The sequence below is a fragment of the Somniosus microcephalus genome, unplaced genomic scaffold, assembly GCF_052327205.1.
Source record: "Somniosus microcephalus isolate GS21.2 unplaced genomic scaffold, FLI_Smic_1.0 unresolved_chr2, whole genome shotgun sequence".
NCBI lineage: Eukaryota > Metazoa > Chordata > Chondrichthyes > Squaliformes > Somniosidae > Somniosus > Somniosus microcephalus.
The window spans coordinates 81,940,270-81,962,462 of record NW_028225180.1 but is presented as its reverse complement, the minus strand read 5'-3'; the positions used below and the strand labels follow the sequence as shown (position 1 = coordinate 81,962,462).

Here is a 22,193-nt window from a genome sequence, read left to right as displayed (position 1 = left end):
AAGCAGATTAGAATGTTACCGGGCCCTAAAATGAGAATATAAACTGGCAGACTACCTCACGACCATCAGAGACACAAAACAGAGACAGACCCTCACCAGGTACAGACTAAGCGACCACAACTGGAAATTGAAAAAGGCAGATACAAGAAATCCTGCAGCCTAGAGAGAATAGAATATGCGATCAATGTCTGGCTGGCGAGGTTGAAACAGAAATGCATTTCCTCTAAAATGCGAAAAATTCAACACATCAAGAAACATATTATTCAACACGCTAAGCCAAACAACCCCAGATTTCAAGGAATTGGATGATCTGTCAAAATTGAGATTAGTCCTAGGAGAAGGAGACAGACCATACCTTGGGGCTAAATATGTAACAACATGTCACAACCTGAGGACTGTTTAAAGTAAGACTGTTTAAAATTAATATTGAACGTACCAAATGAAGTAGAAAGACTGTTTAAAATTAATATTGTTTAAAAGTAATATTGTATATACCAACAAATGTCAAATCGATTGACACCTACAGAATGTTGGAAAACTGTACCTTTTTGCAATGTAAGCTTTGGCAATATGGTTCTCTGTAAACTTTCATGCCAATAAAGCATTTGAACTGAACTGAACTGAACTGACTGGGGGAGAGAGAGAGAGACTGGGGGAGAGAGAGAGAGACTGGGGAGAGAGAGAGAGAGAGACTGGGGAGGAGAGAGAGAGACTGGGGGGAGGGAGAGAGAGAGACTGGGGGAGGGAGAGAGAGAGACTGGGGGGAGGGAGAGACTGGGGGGAGAGAGAGAGAGACTAGGGGAGAGAGAGAGAGACTAGGGGGAGAGAGAGAGACTGGGGAGATAGAGAGAGACTGGGGGGAGAGAGAGAGAGAGAGACTGGGGGGAGAGAGAGAGACTGGGGGGGAGAGAGAGAGAGACTGGGGAGAGAGAGAGAGACTGGGGGAGAGAGAGAGAGACTGGGGGAGAGAGAGAGAGACTGGGGGAGAGAGAGAGAGACTGGGGGGAGAGAGAGACTGGGGGAGAGAGAGAGAGACTGGGGGGAGGGAGAGAGAGACTGGGGGAGGGAGAGAGAGAGACTGGGGGGAGAGAGCGAGAGAGAGACAGGGAGAGAGACTGGGGGGAAAGAGAGAGAGAGACGGGGGGGAGAGAGAGAGAGACTGGGGGAGAGAGAGAGACTGGGGGAGAGAGAGAGAGAGACTGGGGGAGAGAGAGAGAGAGACTGGGGAGAGAGAGAGAGACTGGGGGAGAGAGAGACTGGGGGAGAGAGAGAGAGAGACTGGGGGGGATGAGAGAGAGAGACTGGGGGAGAGAGAGAGAGAGACTGGGGGGGAGAGAGAGAGAGACTGGGGGGGAGAGAGAGACTGGGGGGGAGAGAGAGAGAGACTGGGGGGGAGAGAGAGAGAGAGACTGGGGGGAGAGAGAGAGAGACTGGGGGGAGAGAGAGAGAGACTGGGGGGAGAGAGAGAGAGACTGGGGGAGAGAGAGAGAGACTGGGGGAGAGAGAGAGAGACCTGGGGGGAGAGAGAGACTGGGGGGAGAGAGAGAGAGACTGGGGGGAGAGAGAGAGAGAGAGACTGGGGGAGAGAGAGAGAGAGACTGGGGGGAAAGAGGGAGAGAGAGACTGGAGAGGGAGAGAGACTGGGGGGAAAGAGAGAGAGAGAGACTGGAGGGAGAGCGAGGAGAGAGACTGGGAGAGGGAGAGAGACACAGAGAGACTGGGGGGGAGAGAGAGAGAGACTGGGGGAGAGAAAGAGAGACAGAGACAGAGAGACTGGGGGAGAGAGAGAGAGAGAGACTGGGGGGGAGAGAGAGAGAGACTTTGGCAATATGGTTCTCTGTAAACTTTCATGCCAATAAAGCATTTGAATTGGAATTGGACTGGGGGAGGGAGAGAGAGAGACTGGGGGGAGAGAGAGAGAGACGGGGGAGAGAGAGAGAGACTGGGGGAGGGAGAGAGAGACTGGGGGAGAGAGAGGAGAGACTGGGGGGGAGAGAGAGAGAGACTGGGGGGGGAGAGAGAGAGAGACTGGGGGGGAGAGAGAGAGAGGACTGGGGGGGAGAGAGAGAGACTGGGGGGGAGAGAGAGAGAGACTGGGGGGGAGAGAGAGAGAGACTGGGGGATGAGAGAGAGAGACTGGGGGAGAGAGAGAGAGAGACTGGGGAGGGAGAGAGAGACTGGGGGGAGAGAGGAGAGAGAGAGAGACTGGGGGGAGAGAGAGGGAGACTGGGGGAGGGAGAGAGAGACTGGGAGGAGAGAGAGACTGGGAGGGAGGGAGAGACTGGGGGGAGAGAGAGAGAGACTGGGGAGAGAGAGAGACTGGGGGAGAGAGAGAGAGAGACTGGGGGGAGGGAGGGAGAGACTGGGGGGAGAGAGGGAGAGAGAGAGAGACTGGGGGGAGAAAGAGAGGGAGACTGGGGGGAGGGAGGGAGAGACTGGGGGGGAGAGAGAGAGAGACTGGGGGAGAGAGAGAGAGAGAGACTGGGGGAGAGAGAGAGAGAGACACTGGGGAGAGAGAGAGACTGGGGGGGAGGGAGAGAGTGACTGCAGGGAGGGAGAGAGAGACTGGCAGGGAGGGAGAGAGAGACTGGGAGGGAGGGAGAGAGAGACTGGGGGAGGGAGAGAGAGACTGGGGGGGAGGGAGAGAGAGACTGGGGGGGAGGAGATGAGAGACTGGGGGGGAGGAGAGAGAGACTGGGGGAGGGAGAGAGAGACTGGGGGGAGGAGAGAGAGACTGGGGGGAGGGAGAGAGAGACTGGGGGGAGGGAGAGAGAGACTGGGGGGAGGGAGAGAGAGACTGGGGGGAGGGAGAGAGAGACTGGGAGAGAGAGGGAGAGAGAGACTGGGAGAGAGAGGGAGAGAGAGAGAGGGAGAGAGAGACTGGGGGAGAGAGGGAGAGTGAGAAACTGGAGAGAGAGACTGGGGGAGAGAGAGAGACTGGGGAGAGAGAGAGACTGGGGGAGAGAGAGAGACTGGGAGAGAGAGAGAGACTGGGAGAGAGAGGGAGAGAGAGAGACTGGGAGCGAGAGAGAGAGAGACTGGGGGGTGAGAGAGTGACTGGGGAGAGAGAGAGAGACTGGGGAGAGAGAGAGAGACTGGGGGAGGGAGAGAGAGAGACTGGGGGAGAGAGAGAGAGACGGGGGGAGAGAGACTGGGGGAAAGAGGGAGAGAGAGACTGGGAGAGGAGAGAGACTGGGGAAAGAGAGAGAGAGAGACTGGGGGAGAGAGAGAGAGACAGAGAGAGAGAGACTGGGGGAGAGAGAGAGAGACGGGGGGAGAGAGAGAGAGAGACTGGGGGGGAGAGAGAGAGAGACTGGGGGAGGGAGAGAGAGAGACTGGGGAGGGAGAGAGAGAGACTGGGGGGAGGGAGAGAGAGAGACTGGGGGGAGGGAGAGAGAGAGACTGGGGGGAAGAGAGAGAGACTGGGGGAGGGAGAGAGAGACGAGGGGGAGAGAGAGAGAGACGAGGGGGAGAGAGAGAGAGACGAGGGGAGAGAGAGAGAGACTGGGGGGAGAGAGAGAGAGACTGGGGGGAGAGAGACTGGGGGGAGAGAGAGAGAGACTGGGGGGAGAGAGAGAGAGAGTGGGGGGGGAGAGAGAGAGAGAGTGGGGGGGGAGAGAGAGAGAGAGTGGGGGGGAGAGAGAGAGAGAGTGGGGGGGAGAGAGAGAGAGAGTGGGGGGGGAGAGAGAGAGAGAGTGGGGGGGGAGAGAGAGAGAGAGTGGGGGGGAGAGAGAGAGAGAGTGGGGGGGAGAGAGAGAGAGACTGGGGGAGAGAGAGAGACTGGGGGGAGAGAGAGAGAGACTGGGGGAGAGAGAGAGAGACTGGGGGGAGAGAGAGAGAGACTGGGGGGAGAGAGAGACTGGGGGAGAGAGAGAGAGACTGGGGGAGAGAGAGAGAGACTGGGGGAGAGAGAGAGAGACTGGGGGAGAGAGAGAGAGACTGGGGGGAGAGAGAGAGAGACGGGGGAGAGAGAGAGAGAGAGAGAGAGACTGGGGAGAGAGAGAGAGAGAGACTGGGGGGAGAGAGAGAGAGACTGGGGGGAGAGAGAGAGAGACTGGGGGGAGAGAGAGAGAGACTGGGGGGAGAGAGAGAGAGACTGGGGGAGAGAGAGAGAGACTGGGGGAGAGAGAGAGACTGGGGGGAGAGAGAGAGAGACTGGGGGGAGAGAGAGAGAGACTGGGGGAGAGAGAGAGACTGGGGGGAGAGGGAGAGAGACTGGGGGGAAGAGAGAGAGAGAGAGACTGGAGGGAGAGCGGGAGAGAGACTGGGAGAGGGAGAGAGACTGGGGGGAAGAGAGAGAGAGACTGGGGGGGAGAGAGAGAGAGACTGGGGGGGAGAGAAAGAGAGACAGAGAGAGAGAGACTGGGGGAGAGCGAGAGAGACTGGGGGAGAGAGGGACTGGGGGAGAGAGACTGGGGGAGGAGAGAGAGAGACTGGGGGGAGAGAGAGAGAGACTGGGGGGAGAGAGAGAGAGACTGGGGGGAGAGAGAGAGAGACTGGGGGGAGGGAGAGAGTGACTGGGGGGAGAGAGAGAGACTGGGGGGAGAGAGAGACTGGGGGGAGAGAGAGAGAGACTGGGGGGAGAGAGAGAGAGACTGGGGGGAGAGAGAGACTGGGAGAGAGAGAGAGAGACTGGGGGGAGAGAGAGAGAGACTGGGGGCGGTAGAGAGAGAGAGACTGGGGGAGAGAGAGAGAGAGAGAGACTGGGGAGAGAGAGAGAGAGACTGGGGGAGAGAGAGAGAGAGACTGGGGGGGAGAGAGAGAGACTGGGGGAGAGAGAGAGAGAGAGACTGGGGGGGAGAGAGAGAGACGGGGGAGAGAGAGAGAGAGAGACTGGGGGGGAGAGAGAGAGGCTGGGAGAGAGAGAGAGAGAGACTGGGGGGGAGAGAGAGAGACTGGGGGGGGGAGAGAGAGAGACTGGGGGGGAGAGAGAGACTGGGGGGGGGGAGAGAGAGAGACTGGGGGGGGGAGAGAGAGAGAGAGACTGGGGGGGAGAGAGACTGGGGGGGAGAGAGAGAGACTGGGGGAGCGAGAGAGAGAGACTGGGGAGCGAAGAGAGAGAGACTGGGGGGAGAGAGAGACTGGGGGGAGAGAGAGAGAGACTCGGGGGGAGAGAGAGAGAGACGGGGGGGGTAGAGAGAGAGAGACTGGGGGAGATGGAGAGAGAGACTGGGGGGGAGAGAGAGAGAGACTGGGGGAGAGAGAGAGAGAGACTGGTGGGGAGAGAGAGAGAGAGACTGGGGGGGGAGAGAGACTGGGGGGGAGAGAGAGAGACTGGGGGAGAGAGAGACGAGCGAGGAGAGAGACTGGCGGATGAGAGAGAGAGTGAGAGAGACTGGGGGGGAGAGAGAGAGAGACTGGGGGAGAGAGAGAGAGACTGGGGGGGAGAGAGAGAGACTGGGGGGGTAGAGAGAGAGAGACTGGGGGAGAGAGAGAGAGAGAGAGAGAGAGACTGGGGGGGAGAGAGAGAGAGACTGGGGGGAGAGAGAGAGAGACTGGGGGAGAGAGAGAGAGAGACGGGGGGGGGGAGAGAGAGAGAGAGACTGGGGGGGAGAGAGAGAGACTGGGGGAGAGAGACGAGCGAGAGAGAGACTGGCGGGAGGAGAGAGAGAGACTGGGGGAGCGAGAGAGAGAGACGGGGAGAGAGAGAGACTGGGGGGGGAGAGAGAGAGAGAGACTGGGGGGGAGAGAGAGAGAGAGACTGGGGGGGAGGGAGAGAGAGACGGGGGGAGAGAGAGAGAGAGACTGGGGGGAGAGAGAGAGACAGACAGAGAGAGAGACTGGGGGATAGAGAGAGAGAGACTGGGGGGAGAGAGACTGGGTGGGGGAGAGAGACTGGGGGAGAGAGAGACGGGGAGAGAGAGAGAGACTGGGGGGGAGAGAGAGAGACTGGGGGGAGAGAGAGAGAGACTGGGGGAGCGAGAGAGACTGGGAGAGAGAGAGAGACTGGGGGAGAGAGAGAGAGACTGGGGGGGAGAGAGAGAGTGACTGGGGGGAGAGAGAGAGAGACTGGGGGGGAGAGAGAGAGAGACTGGGGGGGGGGAGAGAGAGAGAGACTGGGGGGAGAGAGAGAGAGACTGGGGGGAGAGAGAGAGAGAGACTGGGGGGGAGAGAGAGAGAGACTGGGGGGGAGAGAGAGAGAGACTGGGGGGGAGAGAGAGAGAGACTGGGGGGGAGAGAGAGAGAGACTGGGGGGAGAGAGAGAGAGACTGGGGGGGAGAGAGAGAGAGACTGGGGGGGAGAGAGAGAGAGACTGGGGGGGAGAGAGAGAGAGACTGGGGGGGAGAGAGAGAGAGACTGGGGGGGAGAGAGAGAGAGACTGGGGGGGAGAGAGAGAGAGACGGGGGGGAGAGAGAGAGACTGGGGGGTAGAGAGAGAGACTGGGGGAGAGAGAGAGAGGGACTGGGGTGAGAGAGAGAGAGAGAGAGAGCAACTGGGGGGAGAGAGAGCGAGAGACTGGGGGAGAGAGAGCGAGAGACTGGGGGAGAGAGAGCGAGAGACTGGGGGAGAGAGAGCGAGAGACTGGGGGAGAGAGAGCGAGAGACTGGGGGAGAGAGAGCGAGAGACTGGGGAGAGAGAGCGAGAGACTGGGGGAGAGAGAGCGAGAGACTGGGGGGAGAGAGAGCGAGAGACGGGGGGAGAGAGTGCGAGAGACTGGGGGGAGAGAGAGAGAATGGGGGAGAGAGAGAGAGAGACGGGAGAGAGAGAGAGAGACACGGGGGAGAGAGAGAGTGAGAGACTGGGGGAGAGAGTGAGAGATTGGGGGAGAGAGAGAGATTGGGGGAGAGAGTGAGAGATTGGGGGGAGAGAGAGAGAGACGGAGGGAGAGAGAGACTGGGGAGAGAGAGAGAGAGACTGGGGAGAGAGAGAGAGAGACTGGGGAGAGAGAGAGAGAGAGAGACTGGGGGGGTGAGAGAGAGAGAGAGATTGGGGGAGGGGGCGAGAGAGAGAGAGACTGGGGAGAGAGAGAGAGAGAGACTGGGGGAGAGAGAGAGAGAGACTGGGGGAGAGAGAGAGAGAGACTGGGGGGTGAGAGAGAGATTGGGGAGGGGGCAGAGAGAGAGAGAGCTGGGAGAGAGAGGGAGACGGGGAGAGAGAGAGAGACTGAGAGAGAGAGAGGGGGACCTGGTCCCTGGGGATAGTGGGACAGGGAGGGGTCTGGGAGTGTTGAAAAAGATAGAAAGACTTGCATTTCTGCAGCATCTTTCTCAAAGCTCTTTACAGCCAATGACGTTCTGTTGAAATGTTATTGGGGACAGTGAGGCCGGGCTGGAGGTAGAGGGAGGCCGGAGGCCTCAATGGTCAGGAGTCTGAGGGGCCGGAGGGACAGGGGGTGGGCCAGTGTCAGCACTGGGAAACCTGGTCTCACCTAAGTCGGCGGATGTGAGTCAGAGACTGGAATCTAATGGAGGGTTCGGGTTGTTGGAATCTTTCTCTCTCACTGGTTGATTGTATATTCCTATTGAATTGCAGGCCAGAATAAAGAAGATTATGCAGACTGATGAAGAGATTGGAAAAGTAGCGGCTGCTGTTCCCGTCATAATCTGTATCCTCCAAACCGTACGAGCCTGACTCCCATGTCCCCCTCGCGCTTCTGAATTAGCTGGGCCCCTGGTGGGGGCGGGTACTGGGTGTTTCCAAGGTCTGAGTGCCCTCGTCTTGGACTAGGGGACATTGCCTAAAAATGAGTGAAGTTAGGAAACACTTCTACACACAAAGGCGGTAGAAGCTTGGAACTCTCTCCGCAAACGACAGCTGATGCTCGCTCGGCTGATAATTTAAAATCTGAGTTTGGTAGATTTTTGTTAACCAGAGGTATTGAGGGATACTTTTCGTCCCTCGAGCCTGTTCCGCCATTCAATGAGATCAAGGCTGATCTGTGACCTAACTCCACAACACCCGCCTTTGCCCCACAGCCCTGACTGACCAACCTGATTGAGGTCTTTGATGAAGTAACAAAGAGGGTTGATAAAGGTCGTGCAGTAGATGTTGTATATATGGACTTTCAAAAAACCTTTGATAAAGTACAGCGTAACAGACTTTTTCGGAAAATAGAAGCACATGGCATTAAAGGGATAGTGGTATCTTGGGTACAAAATTGGTTGGGGATTAGGAGGCAGATAGTGGTGAATGGATGTTTTCCTGATTGCAGAGAAGTATGTAATGGGGTCCACAGGGGTTGGTATTGGGACCATTGCTTCTCTTGTTGTATAGAAATGACCTGGACTTGGGTATAGGGAGCACTATTTCAAAGTTCTCGGATGATGCAGAACTTGGCAACATAGTAAATAGTGAGCAGGATAGTAGCAGACTTCAGCAGGACATAGACAGAGTGGTGAAATGGGCAGACACGTGGCAGATGCAGTTTAATGCGGATAATTTAATGCGAAGTGATGCACTGTAGGAGAAACATGGAAGGGGCAGTATAATCTAAATGGTACCTAAATTGGACAACGTGGACCACTTTCCATACCTCGGGAGCCTACTGTCAACAAGGGCAGACGTTGACGACGAAGTCCAACACCAACTTCAGTGCAGCCTTCGGTCGCCTGAGGAAGCGAGTGTTTGAAGACCAGGACCTCAAACCCGGCACTAAGCTCATGGTCTACAGGGCAGCAGTGATACCCGCCCTGCTGTATGCCTCAGAGACATGGACCATGTACAGCAGGCACCTCAAAGCACTGGAGAGGTACCACCAACGCTGCCTCCGCAAGATCCTGTAAATCCATTGGCAGGATAGGCGCACCAACGTCAGTGTTCTTGCTCAGGCCAACATTCCCCAGCATCGAAGCTTTGACCACGCTCCGTCAGCTCCGATGGACGGGTCACATTGTCCGCATGCCCGATACGAGACTCCCAAAACAAGCGCTCTACTCGGAGCTCCGGCACGGCAAGAGAGCCCCAGGTGGGCAGAGGAAACGCTTCAAGGACACCCTCAAAGCCTCCTTGAAAAAGTGTAACATCCCCACCGACACCTGGGAATCCCTGGCCCAAGACCGCACAAAGTGGAGGAGAAGCATCCGGGAAGGCGCTGAACACCTCGAGTCTCTTCACCGGGAGCAAGCGGAAGCCAAGCGCAGGCAGCGCAAGGAGCGCACGTCAACCCAAGCACCCCACCCACCCGCCCCTTCAACCACCGTCTGCCCCACCTGTGACAGAGACTGTAGGTCCCGCATTGGACTCATCAGTCACCTGAGAACTCATTTTTAATGTGGAAGCAAGTCATCCTCGGTTTCTGAGGGACTGCCTGAGAAGAAGAACTATTCTGAGGGAGGTGCAAGAGCAGAGGGACCTGGGGGGGTGCATATTCACAAATCCTTGAAGGTGGCAGGGCGGTTAAGAAAGTGTATGGGATGCCTGGCTTTGGAAATAGGGGCACTGTATACAAAAACAAGGAAGTCATGCTGAACCTTTACAAATCACTGGCTCGGCCTCCGCTGGAGTGTTGCATCCAATTCTGGGCGCCGCTCTTTAGGAAGGATGTCAAGGCCTCGGAGAGGGTGCAGAGGGAGGTTTAACCAGGACGATACCAGGGGATGAGGGACTTCAGTGATGTGGAGAGATTGGAGAAGCTGGGATTGTCCTCCTTAGAGCAGAGACGGTTAAGGGGAGATGTAATCGAGGGGCTCACAATTTTATGAGGTGTTTCTGCTGGAGAAAGTAGGGAGGAAGGGCTTCCTCGGGCAAGTGGGTCGGTAACCAGAGGACACAGATTTAAAATAATTGGCAAAAGAACCAGAGGGGGAGATGAGACTTTTTTTCCACACACAGGGTTAAGGTCTGGATTGTACTATCTGAAAGGGCAGTGGAAGATTACATAAGGAGCAGGAGTCGGCCAGTCGGCCCCTCGAGCCTGCTCCGCCATTCAGTAAGATCGTGGCTGATCCAATCTTGGCCTCAACTCCACTTTCCCGCTCTCTCCCCATAACCCTTGACTCCCCCTGTCGTTCAAATGTCTGTCTCTCTCTGCCTTGAATATATTCAATGACTCCGCCTCCACAGCTCTCCGGGGGAAAGAATTCCAAAGATTCACGACCCTCTGAGAGAAGAAATTCCTCCTCCTCTCCGTCTTAAATGGGCGACCCCTTTTCTGAAACTGTGGCCCCTCGTTCTAGATTCGCCCACGAGGGGAATCATCCTCTCGGCATCTGCCCTGTCGAGCCCCCTCAGAATCTTATATGTTTCAATAAGATCCCCTCTCATTCTTCTAAACTCCAATGAGTACAGGCCCAACCTGCTCAACCTTCCCTCATATACGTCAACCCCTTCATCCCAGGAATTAACCCAGTGAACCTTCTCTGAACTGCCTCCAATGCAAGTATATCCTTCCTTAAACAAGGAGACCAAAACTGTACGCAGTACTCCAGGTGTGGTCTCACCAGTGCCCTGTACAGTTGTAGCGGGACTTCCCTGCTTTTATACTCCATCCCCCTTGCATTAAAGGCCAACATTCCTTTAGCCTTCCTATTAAGTTTCTGTATTAACCTTCAAAAGGCAATTGGACTTGGTGATGTAAGAAAACTACTAGGCACTTGGTCTAAGCGTTAAACAAGGCTTTAATCAACTGTTTTACAACATGGAGGTCTAGTTGTGTCCTTCACTAGTTCCTGTTAAGAATGTCCTGCGCAAGCTGGGCCCGTGCCCGAGTATTTATACTCTCCCTGGACAGCGCCACCCGCAGGCCGCTCAGTATTATTTCATAAGTCTTTCTTTCATGAATGACTGATTCATGTCAGTTGGTACTTTAAAGAGGACTGATTTGCAGGGTAATGGGGGAAAAGGCTGGGACTTAATTGGACTTCTTTTCAAAGAGCCAGCACAGGCACAATGGGCTGAATGGCCTCCTTCTGTGCTGTATGATTCTGTGATGTTGGTTGAGGGACACTGCGGAGAACTCCTTTTAGCCAGGGCACCGGCGGAGAATCGCCCTCCTCGTCTTTAAATCGCGCCCGTGGGATCTTTTACGTCCACCTGAGAGGGCAGACGGGGCCCTCGGTTTAACGTCTCATCTGAAAGACAGCACCTCCGACAGTGCGGCGCTCCCTCAGTACTGCCCCTCCGACAGTGCGGTGCTCCCTCAGTACTGCCCCTCCGACAGTGCGGCGCTCCCTCGGCACCGCCCCTCCGACAGTGTGGCACTCCCTCAGTACCGCCCCTCCGACAGTGCGGCGCTCCCTCAGTACCGCCCCTCCGACAGTGCGGCGCTCCCTCAGTACTGCCCCTCCGACAGTGCGGCGCTCCCTCAGTACCGCCCCTCCGACAGTGCGGCGCTCCCTCAGTACCGCCCCTCCGACAGTGCGGCGCTCCCTCAGTACCGCCCCTCCGACAGTGCGGCGCTCCCTCAGTACCGCCCCTCCGACAGTGCGGCGCTCCCTCAGTACCGCCCCTCCGACAGTGCGGCGCTCCCTCGGCACCGCCCCTCCGACAGTGCGGCGCTCCCTCAGTACCGCCCCTCCGACAGTGCGGCGCTCCCTCGGCACCGCCCCTCCGACAGTGCGGCGCTCCCTCAGCACCAGCACTGGGCGTGTCGGCCTGGATTGTGGGGGGGGGGCTCAAGTCTCGAACCCGCGACCTTCTGATTCCGAGGCGAGAGAGAGAGAGCGCTGCCCACTGAGTCGCGGCTGACGCCTAGGTTCACGAGCCCCATCGGCCGGAGCAACGCTGGCGGCGGGCACCGTGGATCCACATCGGCGCCATTTCGCGGGAGAACCGCCGCTGTCCACATGCTCTGGGAGGATTTCCTTAACCCGCTCCGGTTAGCTCGGGCGTTGGAGCTGTTCCTGGATTCGCTGCTCACGAAGGCCTGTCATGTGACTCAATCGCGAAATGCCAAAACCATGACCACATCGCACCTGTAAGGAAACTGCGCCCTCCTTTATCTTTTCCACTCGCGCCCTTTGAACCCCTCGTGCCTTCCTTTGGCGCGATAGCCCCCCCCCCTCCACGCGGTGCCCAGGTCTGGGGGTTCCCCACCGGGCATCTCCACCCCTCCACCAGCTCGTGGCCGGCAGTGGGAGAGCACAGCAGGAGAACAGGGCGATAACTGACCAACCCTCCGACCTTTCACCTCTGCCTCGGCTCAAATCCAGCCCACACCGAGTGGGCGATGTTCTCCTGTCTGCTGCAGCGCAAAATACGTTTGAGGCAAGTACCGAATACTGCCCCTGGTTCACCAATTAATTGCCAATTGACACACATGGGCCGGTAAAGGGTCCGGGTTGAGACGCATTGACAGGACAGTGTAGAGGGAGCTTTACACTGTATCTAACCCATGCTGTACCTGCCCTGGGAGCTTTACTCTGTATCTAAGCCATGCTGTCCCTGCCCTGGGAGTGTTTGATGGGACAGTGTAGAGGGAGCTTTACTCTATATCTAACCCGTGCTGTACCTGCCCTGGGAGTGTTTGATGGGACAGTGTAGAGGGAGCTTTACTCTGTATCTAACCCGTGCTGTACCTGCCCTGGGAGTGTTTGATGGGACAGTGTAGAGGGAGCTTTACTCTGTATCTAACCCGTGCTGTACCTGCCCTGGGAATGTTTGATGGGACAGTGTAAAGGGAGCTTTACTCTGTATCTAACCCCGTGCTGTACCTGCCCTGGGAGTGTTTGATCGCGGTTATATGGGCGCCTCGAGAGCGAATGCCACCTGTCCCTTCGAAGTTGTGGTACATCACAGCCTGATTCTAACCTCCGCTGACCTCTGCAGCAGATGTCACTGAATACCGATTCGCAGCACGATTAATCGACCTCCCTGTAACCCGGGGGCACGGATGAGGATTTCAGCAGTAGATGGGCTGGGGGGGGGACGGGGGCGGGGGGGGGGCAGGCGGAGACGGGCGATGTTCCGGAGGCGGTCTCGGTGATGGGGGTCGGAAGCTCGGTTCGGGGTCAAATCGGACACCGAGGATGCAAACGCTCCCGGGTCCCACTCCCAGGTGACGAGGGAGTGGAGGTTGTGGCAGTGGCGGCTTCGGTCTTTCCCGATGTTCAAACGAGACCGGATGGTGGGCAGAATATCTTAACTACGCAGGGCTGGCAGAGGGCGGTGGCGGGAAGGGATCAGAACCCGGTGCTGACATTATGGGATGTTTTTTGCCGCCAGGAAGCAGTGCATCGAGCTGGAGCAGCAATTTGACTTCCTGAAGGACTTGGTCACTTCCGTGCCGGACATGCAGGGAGATAATGAAGACAATCACGTGGAAGGGGACAAGGCCCCTCGCAGGTAGGTCCGAGGGCTTGGCGTACAAGAGTAAGGAAGTCTCACTACAATTGTACAGGACTTTGGCGAGACCACACCTGGAGTACTGCGTACAGCTTTGGTCTCCTTGTTTAAGGAAGGATATACTTGCATTGGAGGCAGTTCAGAGAAGGTTCACGAGGTTGATTCCGGAGACGAAGGGGTTGTCTTATGAGGAAAGGTTGAGCAGGTTGGGCCTATACTCATTGGAGTTTAGAAAAATGAGAGGTGATCTTATTGAAACATATAAGATTCTGAGGGGGTTTGACAGGGTAGATGCTGAGAGGATGTTTCCCCTCGTGGGGGAATCTAGAACTAGGGGGCATAGTTTCAGGATAAGGAGTCGCCCATTTAAAACGGAGATGAGGAGGAATTTCTTCTCTGAGGGTCGTGAATCTTTGGCATTCTCTACCCCAGAGAGCTGTGGAGGCGGAGTCATTGAATATATTCAAGACGGAGCTGGACAATTTTTGAAAAACAGGGGAGTCGAGGGTTATGGGGAGCGGGCAGGGAAGTGGCGTTGAGGCCGAGATCAGATCAGCCATGATCTCATTAAATGGCGGAGCAGGCTCGAGGGGCCGAGTGGCCAACTCCTGCTCCTATCTCTCATATGACACATATAAGCTTGTGAGGGGGGATTGACAGGGTAGATGCTGAGAGGTTGTTTCACCCTGGCTGGAGAGCCTAGAACGAGGGGTCACAGTCTCAGGATAAAAGGGGTCGGCCATTTAAGACTGAGATGAGAAATTTCTTCATTCAGAGGGTTGTGAATCTTTGGAATTCTCTACCCCAGAGGGCTGTGGATGCTCAGTCATTGAGTATATTCATGACAGAGATCGACAGAATTAAGGGAATCAAGAGATGATACACACACACACACACACACACACACACACACACACACACACACACACACACACAGAGCAGGGAAGGCCCAGCTTCCATCGACGGGTTAGCACAGGCCCGGGGAGGAGCCTGGGCCTTTCCTGCTCTGTGTGGCTCCTGATGGAAGATGCAGGAGAGGGAGGGTCGCTCTGGGCTGTGACCCCCCCCCCCAGCCCCCCACGGTTGCTTGAACACAGCACCGGAGGATGTCTGTGGAGTTGAACAAAAGCGAGGGCCTGTTCCTGGAGCAGGGAACAGGAGAATAGTGCTGGGGCTGGGCTGTTGACACTGGAATGGTTGATTCGCTCGTCATTCTGTCCTTTCCAGGGGAAGGAAGCCTGGGTCTGGGCGGAGAAACACCAACGGCGGGGCCGGGGCCAAAGGGAAGGACAAGAAGCAGTCCAGCACCGAATCGGAGCAGGAGGTGAGTGTCAGTCTGCATAACCGTACGTCGCGCTGCCGGTCCGTCGTGCTACAGATCCGGCCTGGTCCGTTGTGCTGTCGGTCCGGTCCGCCATGCTACAGATCCGGTCCGGTCCATCTTGTTACAGTTCGGTCCGTCTTGCTACAGATCCGGTCCGGTCCGTCTTGCTACAGATCCGGTCCAGTCCGTCTTGCTACAGATCTGGTCTAGTCCGTCGTGCTACAGATCCGGTCCGGTCCGTCGTGCTACAGATCCAGTCCGGTCCGTCGTGCTGTCAGCCCGGTCCGTCCTGTTACAGATCCGGTCCGGTCCGTCTTGTTACAGTTCGGTCCGTTTTGTTACAGTTCGTTTCGTCGTGCTACAGATCCGGTCCGGTCCGTCTTGCTGCAGATCCGGTCCGGTCCGTCTTGCTGCAGATCCGGTCCGGTCCGTCTTGCTGCAGATCCGGTCCGGTCCGTCTTGCTGCAGATCCGGTCCGGTCCGTCTTGCTGCAGATCCGGTCCGGTCCGTCTTGCTGCAGATCCGGTCCGGTCCGTCTTGCTGCAGATCCGGTCCGGTCCGTCTTGCTGCAGATCCGGTCCGGTCCGTCTTGCTGCAGATCCGGTCCGGTCCGTCTTGCTGCAGATCCGGTCCGGTCCGTCTTGCTGCAGATCCGGTCCGGTCCGTCTTGCTGCAGATCCGGTCCGGTCCGTCTTGCTGCAGATCCGGTCCGGTCCGTCTTGCTGCAGATCCGGTCCGGTCCGTCTTGCTGCAGATCCGGTCCGGTCCGTCTTGCTGCAGATCCGGTCCGGTCCGTCTTGCTGCAGATCCGGTCCGGTCCGTCTTGCTGCAGATCCGGTCCGGTCCGTCTTGCTGCAGATCCGGTCCGGTCCGTCTTGCTGCAGATCCGGTCCGGTCCGTCTTGCTGCAGATCCGGTCCGGTCCGTCTTGCTGCAGATCCGGTCCGGTCCGTCTTGCTGCAGATCCGGTCCGGTCCGTCTTGCTGCAGATCCGGTCCGGTCCGTCTTGCTGCAGATCCGGTCCGGTCCGTCTTGCTGCAGATCCGGTCCGGTCCGTCTTGCTGCAGATCCGGTCCGGTCCGTCTTGCTGCAGATCCGGTCCGGTCCGTCTTGCTGCAGATCCGGTCCGGTCCGTCTTGCTGCAGATCCGGTCCGGTCCGTCTTGCTGCAGATCCGGTCCGGTCCGTCTTGCTGCAGATCCGGTCCGGTCCGTCTTGCTGCAGATCCGGTCCGGTCCGTCTTGCTGCAGATCCGGTCCGGTCCGTCTTGCTGCAGATCCGGTCCGGTCCGTCTTGCTGCAGATCCGGTCCGGTCCGTCTTGCTGCAGATCCGGTCCGGTCCGTCTTGCTGCAGATCCGGTCCGGTCCGTCTTGCTGCAGATCCGGTCCGGTCCGTCTTGCTGCAGATCCGGTCCGGTCCGTCTTGCTGCAGATCCGGTCCGGTCCGTCTTGCTGCAGATCCGGTCCGGTCCGTCTTGCTGCAGATCCGGTCCGGTCCGTCTTGCTGCAGATCCGGTCCGGTCCGTCTTGCTGCAGATCCGGTCCGGTCCGTCTTGCTGCAGATCCGGTCCGGTCCGTCTTGCTGCAGATCCGGTCCGGTCCGTCTTGCTGCAGATCCGGTCCGGTCCGTCTTGCTGCAGATCCGGTCCGGTCCGTCTTGCTGCAGATCCGGTCCGGTCCGTCTTGCTGCAGATCCGGTCCGGTCCGTCTTGCTACAGATCCGGTCCGGTCCGTCTTGCTACAGATCCGGTCCGGTCCGTCTTGCTACAGATCCGGTCCGGTCCGTCTTGCTACAGATCCGGTCCGGTCCGTCTTGCTACAGATCCGGTCCGTCTTGCTGCAGATCCGTTCCGGTCCGTCGTGCTGCAGATCCGGTCCGGTCCGTCTTGCTGCAGATCCGGTCCGGTCCGTCGTGCTACAGATCCGGTCCGGTCCGTCTTGCTACAGATCTAGTCCGGTCCGTCGTGCTGTCAGTCCGGTCCGTCTTGTTACAGATCCGGTCCGTCTTGTTACAGATCCGGTCCGTCTTGTTACAGTTTGGTCCGTCTTGTTACAGTTTGTTCCGTCGTGCTACAGATCCGGTCCGGTCCGTCTTGCTGCAGATCCGGTCCGGTCCGTCTTGCTGCAGATCCGGTCCGGTCCGTCTTGCTGCAGATCCGGTCCGGTCCGTCGTGCTGCAGATCCGGTCCGGTCCGTCTTGCTGCAGATCCGGTCCGGTCCGTCTTGCTACAGATCCGTTCCGGTCCGTCGTGCTGCAGATCCGGTCCGGTCCGTCTTGCTACAGATCCGGTCCGGTCCGTCTTGCTACAGATCCGGTCCGGTCCGTCTTGCTACAGATCCGGTCCGGTCCGTCTTGCTACAGATTTGGATAGTGAACTGGTTGGCAGACAGGAAGCAAAGAGTTGGAATAAACTGGTCTTTTTCCGAGAGGCAGGCAGTGACTAGTGGGGTACCGCAGGGATCGGTCCTAGGACCTCAGCTATTCACAATATATATAAATGATCTAGCCGAGGGAACTAGATGTAATATCTCCAAGTTTGCAGACGACACAAAGCTGGGTGGACATGTGTGCTGTGAGGAGGATGCCGAGAAACTTCAGGATGATTTGGACAGGTTGGGTGATTGGGCAGATGCATGGCAGATGCAGTATAATGTGGATAAATGCGAGGTTATCCACTTTGGTGACAAAAACAGGAAGGCAGGTTATTAACTGAACGGCAATAGATTGGGAGAAGGGGAAGTGCAACGAGACCTGGGTGTCCTTGTGCACCAGTCGCTGAAGGTAACCATGCAGGTGCAGCAGGCGGTTAAGAAGGCAAATGGTATGTTGGCCTTCGTAGCGAGAGGGTTTGAGTACAAGAACAAGGATGTGTTGCTGCAGTTGTACAGGGCCTTGGTGAGACCACACCTTGAATATTGTGTGCAGTTTTGGTCGCCTTATCTGAGGAAGGATGTTCTTGCCATGGAGGGAGTGCAGCGAAGATTCACCAGGCTGACGCCTGGGATGGCAGGAATGACGTATGAGGAGAGATTGGGTCGATTGGGCTTATACTCGCTGGAGTTTAGAAGAATGAGAGGGGATCTCATTGAAACTTATAAAATTCTAACAGGACTAGACAGACTAGATACAGGAAGGATGTTCCCGATGGCGGGGGAGTCCAAAACCAGGGGTCACAGTCTAAAGATAAGGGGTAAGCCATTTAGGACAGAGATGAGGAGGAATTTCTTCACCCAGAGAGTGGTGAACCTGTGGAATTCTCTACCACAGAAGGCAGTTGAGGCCAAGTCATTAAATATATTCAAGAAGGAGTTAGATATATTTCTTAAGGCTAAAGGGATCAAGGGATATGGGGAGAAGGTAGGGACAGGGTACTGAGTTTGGATGATCAGCCATGATCTCATTGAATGGCAGAGCAGGCTCGAGGGGCCGAATGGCCTACTCCTGCTCCTATTTTCTATGGATCCTGTCCGGTCCATCTTACATAGAAACATAGAAGATAGGAGCAGGAGTAGGCCATTCGGCCCCTCGAGCCTGCTCCGCCATTCAGTATGATCATGGCTGATCTTCCAAGTTCAGTACCCTGTCCCTGCCTTCTCCCCATATCCCTTGATCCCTTTAGCCTTAAGAAATATATCCAACTCCTTCTTGAATATATTTAATGAATTGGCCTCCACCGCCTTCTGTGGTAGAGAATTCCACAGGTTCACCACTCTCTGGGTGAAGAAATTCCTCCTCATTTCTGTCCTAAATGGCTTACCCCTTATCCTTAGACTGTGACCCCTGGTTCTGGACTCCCCTGCCATCGGGAACATCCTTCCTGCATCTAGTCTGTCCAGTCCTGCCAGAATTTTATAAGTTTCAATGAGATCCCCCCTCATTCTTCTAAACTCCAGCGAGTATAAGCCCAATCGACCCAATCTCTCCTCATACGTCATTCCTGCCATCCCAGGTATCAGCCTGGTGAATCTTCTCTGAACTCCTTCCATGGCAAGAATATCCTTCCTCAGATAAGGTGACCAAAACTGCATACAATACTCAAGATGTGGTCTCACCAAGGCCCTGTACAACTGCAGCAAGACATCCTTGTTCCTGTACTCGAACCCTCTCGCTATGAAGGCCAACATACCATTTGCCTTCTTAACCACCTGCTGAACCTGCATGCTTACCTTCAGCGACTGGTGCACAAGGACACCCAGGTCTCGTTGCACTTCCTCTTCTCCCAATCTATTGCCATTCAGATAATAATCTGCCTTCCTGTTTTTGACACCAAAGTGGATAACCTCACATTTATCCACATTATATTGCATCTGCCATGCTTCTGCCCAATCACCCGACCTGTCCAAATCATCCTGTAGTTTCTCGGCATCCTCCTCACAGCACACACGCCCACCCAGCTTTGTGTCATCTGCCAATTTGGAGATATTACATCTAGTTCCCTGGTCTAGATCATTAATATATATTGTGAATAGCTGGGGTCCAAGGACCGATCCCTGCGGTACCCCACTAGTCACTGCTTGCCACTAGGAAAAAGACCCGTTTATTCCAACTCTTTGCTTTCTGTCTGCCAACCAGTTCTCTATCCAAGTCTATACCTTACCCCCAATCCCATGTGCCTTAACTTTACACGCTAATCTCTTATGTGGGACCTTATCGAAAGCCTTCTGAAAGTCCAAATACACCACATTCACTGGTTCTCCCTTATCTATTTTACTAGTTACATCCTCAAAAAATTCCAGTAGATTAGTCAAGCACAATTTACCTTTTGTAATTCCATGTTGAGTTTGTCCGATCCAGTCACTGCTTTCCAAGTGCTCTGCTATTACATCTTTTATAATGGACTCTAGCATTTTCCCCACTACCGATGTCAGGCTTACCAGTCTGTAATTCCAAGTTTTCTCTCTACCACCTTTTTTGAATAGTGGGGTAACATTAGCTACCCTCCAATCCATGGGTACTGTTCCAGATTCCATCGAATGTTGGAAGATGATCAGCAATGCATCTACTATTTCTAGGGCCACTTCCTCAAGTACCCTAGGATGTAGATTATCAGGCCCTGGGGATTTATCGGCCTTCAATCCCATCAATTTTCCTAACACCATTTCCCTACAAATACTGATTTCTTTCAGTTCCTCCCTTTCATTAGACCCTATGTTCCCCGGTATCTCCGGGAGGTTATTTGTGTCCTCCTTTGTGAAGACAGAACCAAAATATGTATTTAATTGGTCTGCCATTTCTTTGTTCCCCATTATAAATTCTCCTGATTCTGACTGCAAGGGACCTACGCTTGACTTCACCAATCTTTTTCTCTTCACATATCTATAGAAGCTTTTACAGTCAGTTTTTATGTTCCCTGCAAGCTTACTCATATTCTATTTTCCCTTTCTTAATTAATCCCTTTGTCCTCCTTTGTTGACTCCTAAACTGCTCCCAATCCTCATTACTGCATTTTCTGGCCAGTTTATATGTCTTGCTACAGATCCGGTCCAGTCTGTCTTGCTACAGATCTGGTCCAGTCCGCCTTGCTACAGATCCGGTCCGGTCCGTCTTGCTACAGATCTGTTCCAGTCCGTCTTGCTACAGATCCGGTCCGGTCCGTCTTGCTACAGATCTGGTCCGGTCCATCGTGCTACAGATCTGGTCCGGTCCGTCATGCTACAGATCCGGTCCGGTCCAGCTTGCTGCAGATCCGGTCCGGCCCGTCGTGCTACAGATCCGGTCCGGTCCGTCTTGCTACAGATCCGGTCCGGTTCGTCTTGCTGCAGATCCGGTCCGGTCTGTCGTGCTACAGATCCGGTCCGGTCCGTCTTGCTACAGATCCGGTCCAGTCCGTCGTGCTGCAGATCCGGTCCGGTCCGTCTTGCTACAGATCCGGTCCGGTCTTTCGTGCTGCAGATCCGGTCCAGTCTCTCAGGGTCCTTGCCCCTGATTACTACCCCATGACTCCAGCCGAGAAGTGCATCTGTGGGCAACGAGGGCAGGATTGGGCTCAGCTGTGATGCCCCCAGAGTTGAATAGTGTCCTGTGGCCAAATAGCACGCGACCATGATGCTTATAGCGCAGCTGCACTGCCCACTGTGGGTGAATGGCATGCGGCTGTGTTGCCCCACAGGGTACAATTGCATCTAGCCGTGATGCCCCCATTGACGAATAGCGCGTGGCCCCGAGGTCAAATAACGCATGGACATGATGACCGCCCCCCCCTGTGAGCGAATAGCTTGGGCTGCGATTGCCCCCCCCCCCCCCGCGGTGGAATAGCATGCCAGGAGAGAATAGCTGCTGAATGCCAACCATGTCTCTTCCACCAACAGGACGAGTCCGAGGACAGCGAGACAGACGAGGAAGAGGCGTCTCGGTCCAGCGTAGACAGACCCGGAGACCAAATTCAGAGGTTAGTGGCTGCTCGCAACGTCTCGCTGTCGGGGAAGCCATATTCCGTGTGCCGGAGACCACTTCTGTAGGTGTGCAACTTGTCCAAAGACGTTGATTTTCCAAGGGTGATTTTCCACGGTTAGCCCTCTCGCCTCCTGAGTCAGAAGGTTGTGGGTTCAATTCCCACTCCACCAAGACTTGAACACAAAAATCCAGGCCGATACTCCTAGTGCCAGTACTGAGGGAGGGGCGGTACTGAGGGAGTGCCGCACTGTCGGAGGGGCAGTACTGAGGGAGCGCAGCACTGTCGGAGGGACGGTACTGAGGGAGCGCAGCACTGTCGGGGCGGCAGTACTGAGGGAGTGTCGGAGGGGCGGTACTGAGGGAGCGCCGCACTGTCGGGGCGGCAGTACTGAGGGAGCACTGCACTGTCAGAGGGGCGGTACTGAGGGAGCGCCGCACTGTCGGAGGGGCGGTACTGAGGGAGCGCCGCACTGTCGGAGGGGCAGTACTGAGGGAGCGCCGCACTGTCGGAGGGGCAGTACTGAGGGAGCGCCGCACTGTCGGAGGGGCAGTACTGAGGGAGCGCCGCACTGTCGGAGGGGCAGTACTGAGGGAGCGCCGCACTGTCGGAGGGGCAGGACTGAGGGAGCGCCGCACTGTCGGAGGGGCGGTACTGAGGGAGCGCCGCACTGTCGGAGGGGCAGTACTGAGGGAGCGCAGCACTGTCGGAGGGGCAGTACTGAGGGAGCGCAGCACTGTCGGAGGGGCAGTACTGAGGGAGCGCCGCACTGTCGGAGGGGCAGTACTGAGGGAGCGCCGCACTGTCGGAGGGACGGTACTGAGGGAGCGCAGCACTGTCGGGGCGGCAGTACTGAGGGAGCACTGCACTGTCGGAGGGGCAGTACTGAGGGAGCGCCGCACTGTCGGAGGGGCGGTTCTGAGGGAGCGCCGCACTGTCGGAGGGGCGGTACTGAGGGAGCGCCGCACTGTCGGAGGGGCGGTACTGAGGGAGCGCCGCACTGTCGGAGGGGCAGGACTGAGGGAGCGCCGCACTGTCGGAGGGGCGGTACTGAGGGAGCGCCGCACTGTCGGAGGGGCAGGACTGAGGGAGTGCCGCACTGTCGGAGGGGCAGTACTGAGGGAGCGCCGCACTGTCGGAGGGGCGGTACTGAGGGAGCGCCGCACTGTCGGAGGGGCAGGACTGAGGGAGTGCCGCACTGTCGGAGGGGCGGTACTGAGGGAGCGCCGCACTGTCGGAGGGGCAGTACTGAGGGAGC

The 22,193-nt window shown here is 56.5% G+C and overlaps 1 protein-coding gene across 1 annotated transcript in view; it reads left to right on the top strand.

The window, feature by feature from the left end:
• The window catches only part of drap1 (DR1-associated protein 1 (negative cofactor 2 alpha)), a 31,680-nt gene that overhangs the window by 6,792 nt on the left and 2,695 nt on the right, over positions 1-22,193 (top strand). Inside the window, exons 2-6 of the mRNA XM_085976216.1 lie at positions 7,474-7,546; positions 11,761-11,854; positions 13,102-13,221; positions 14,449-14,545; positions 20,853-20,932. Coding sequence (XP_085832342.1) covers positions 7,474-7,546; positions 11,761-11,854; positions 13,102-13,221; positions 14,449-14,545; positions 20,853-20,932 — 464 coding nt within the window. The remainder of the gene's footprint in view (positions 1-7,473; positions 7,547-11,760; positions 11,855-13,101; positions 13,222-14,448; positions 14,546-20,852; positions 20,933-22,193) is intronic.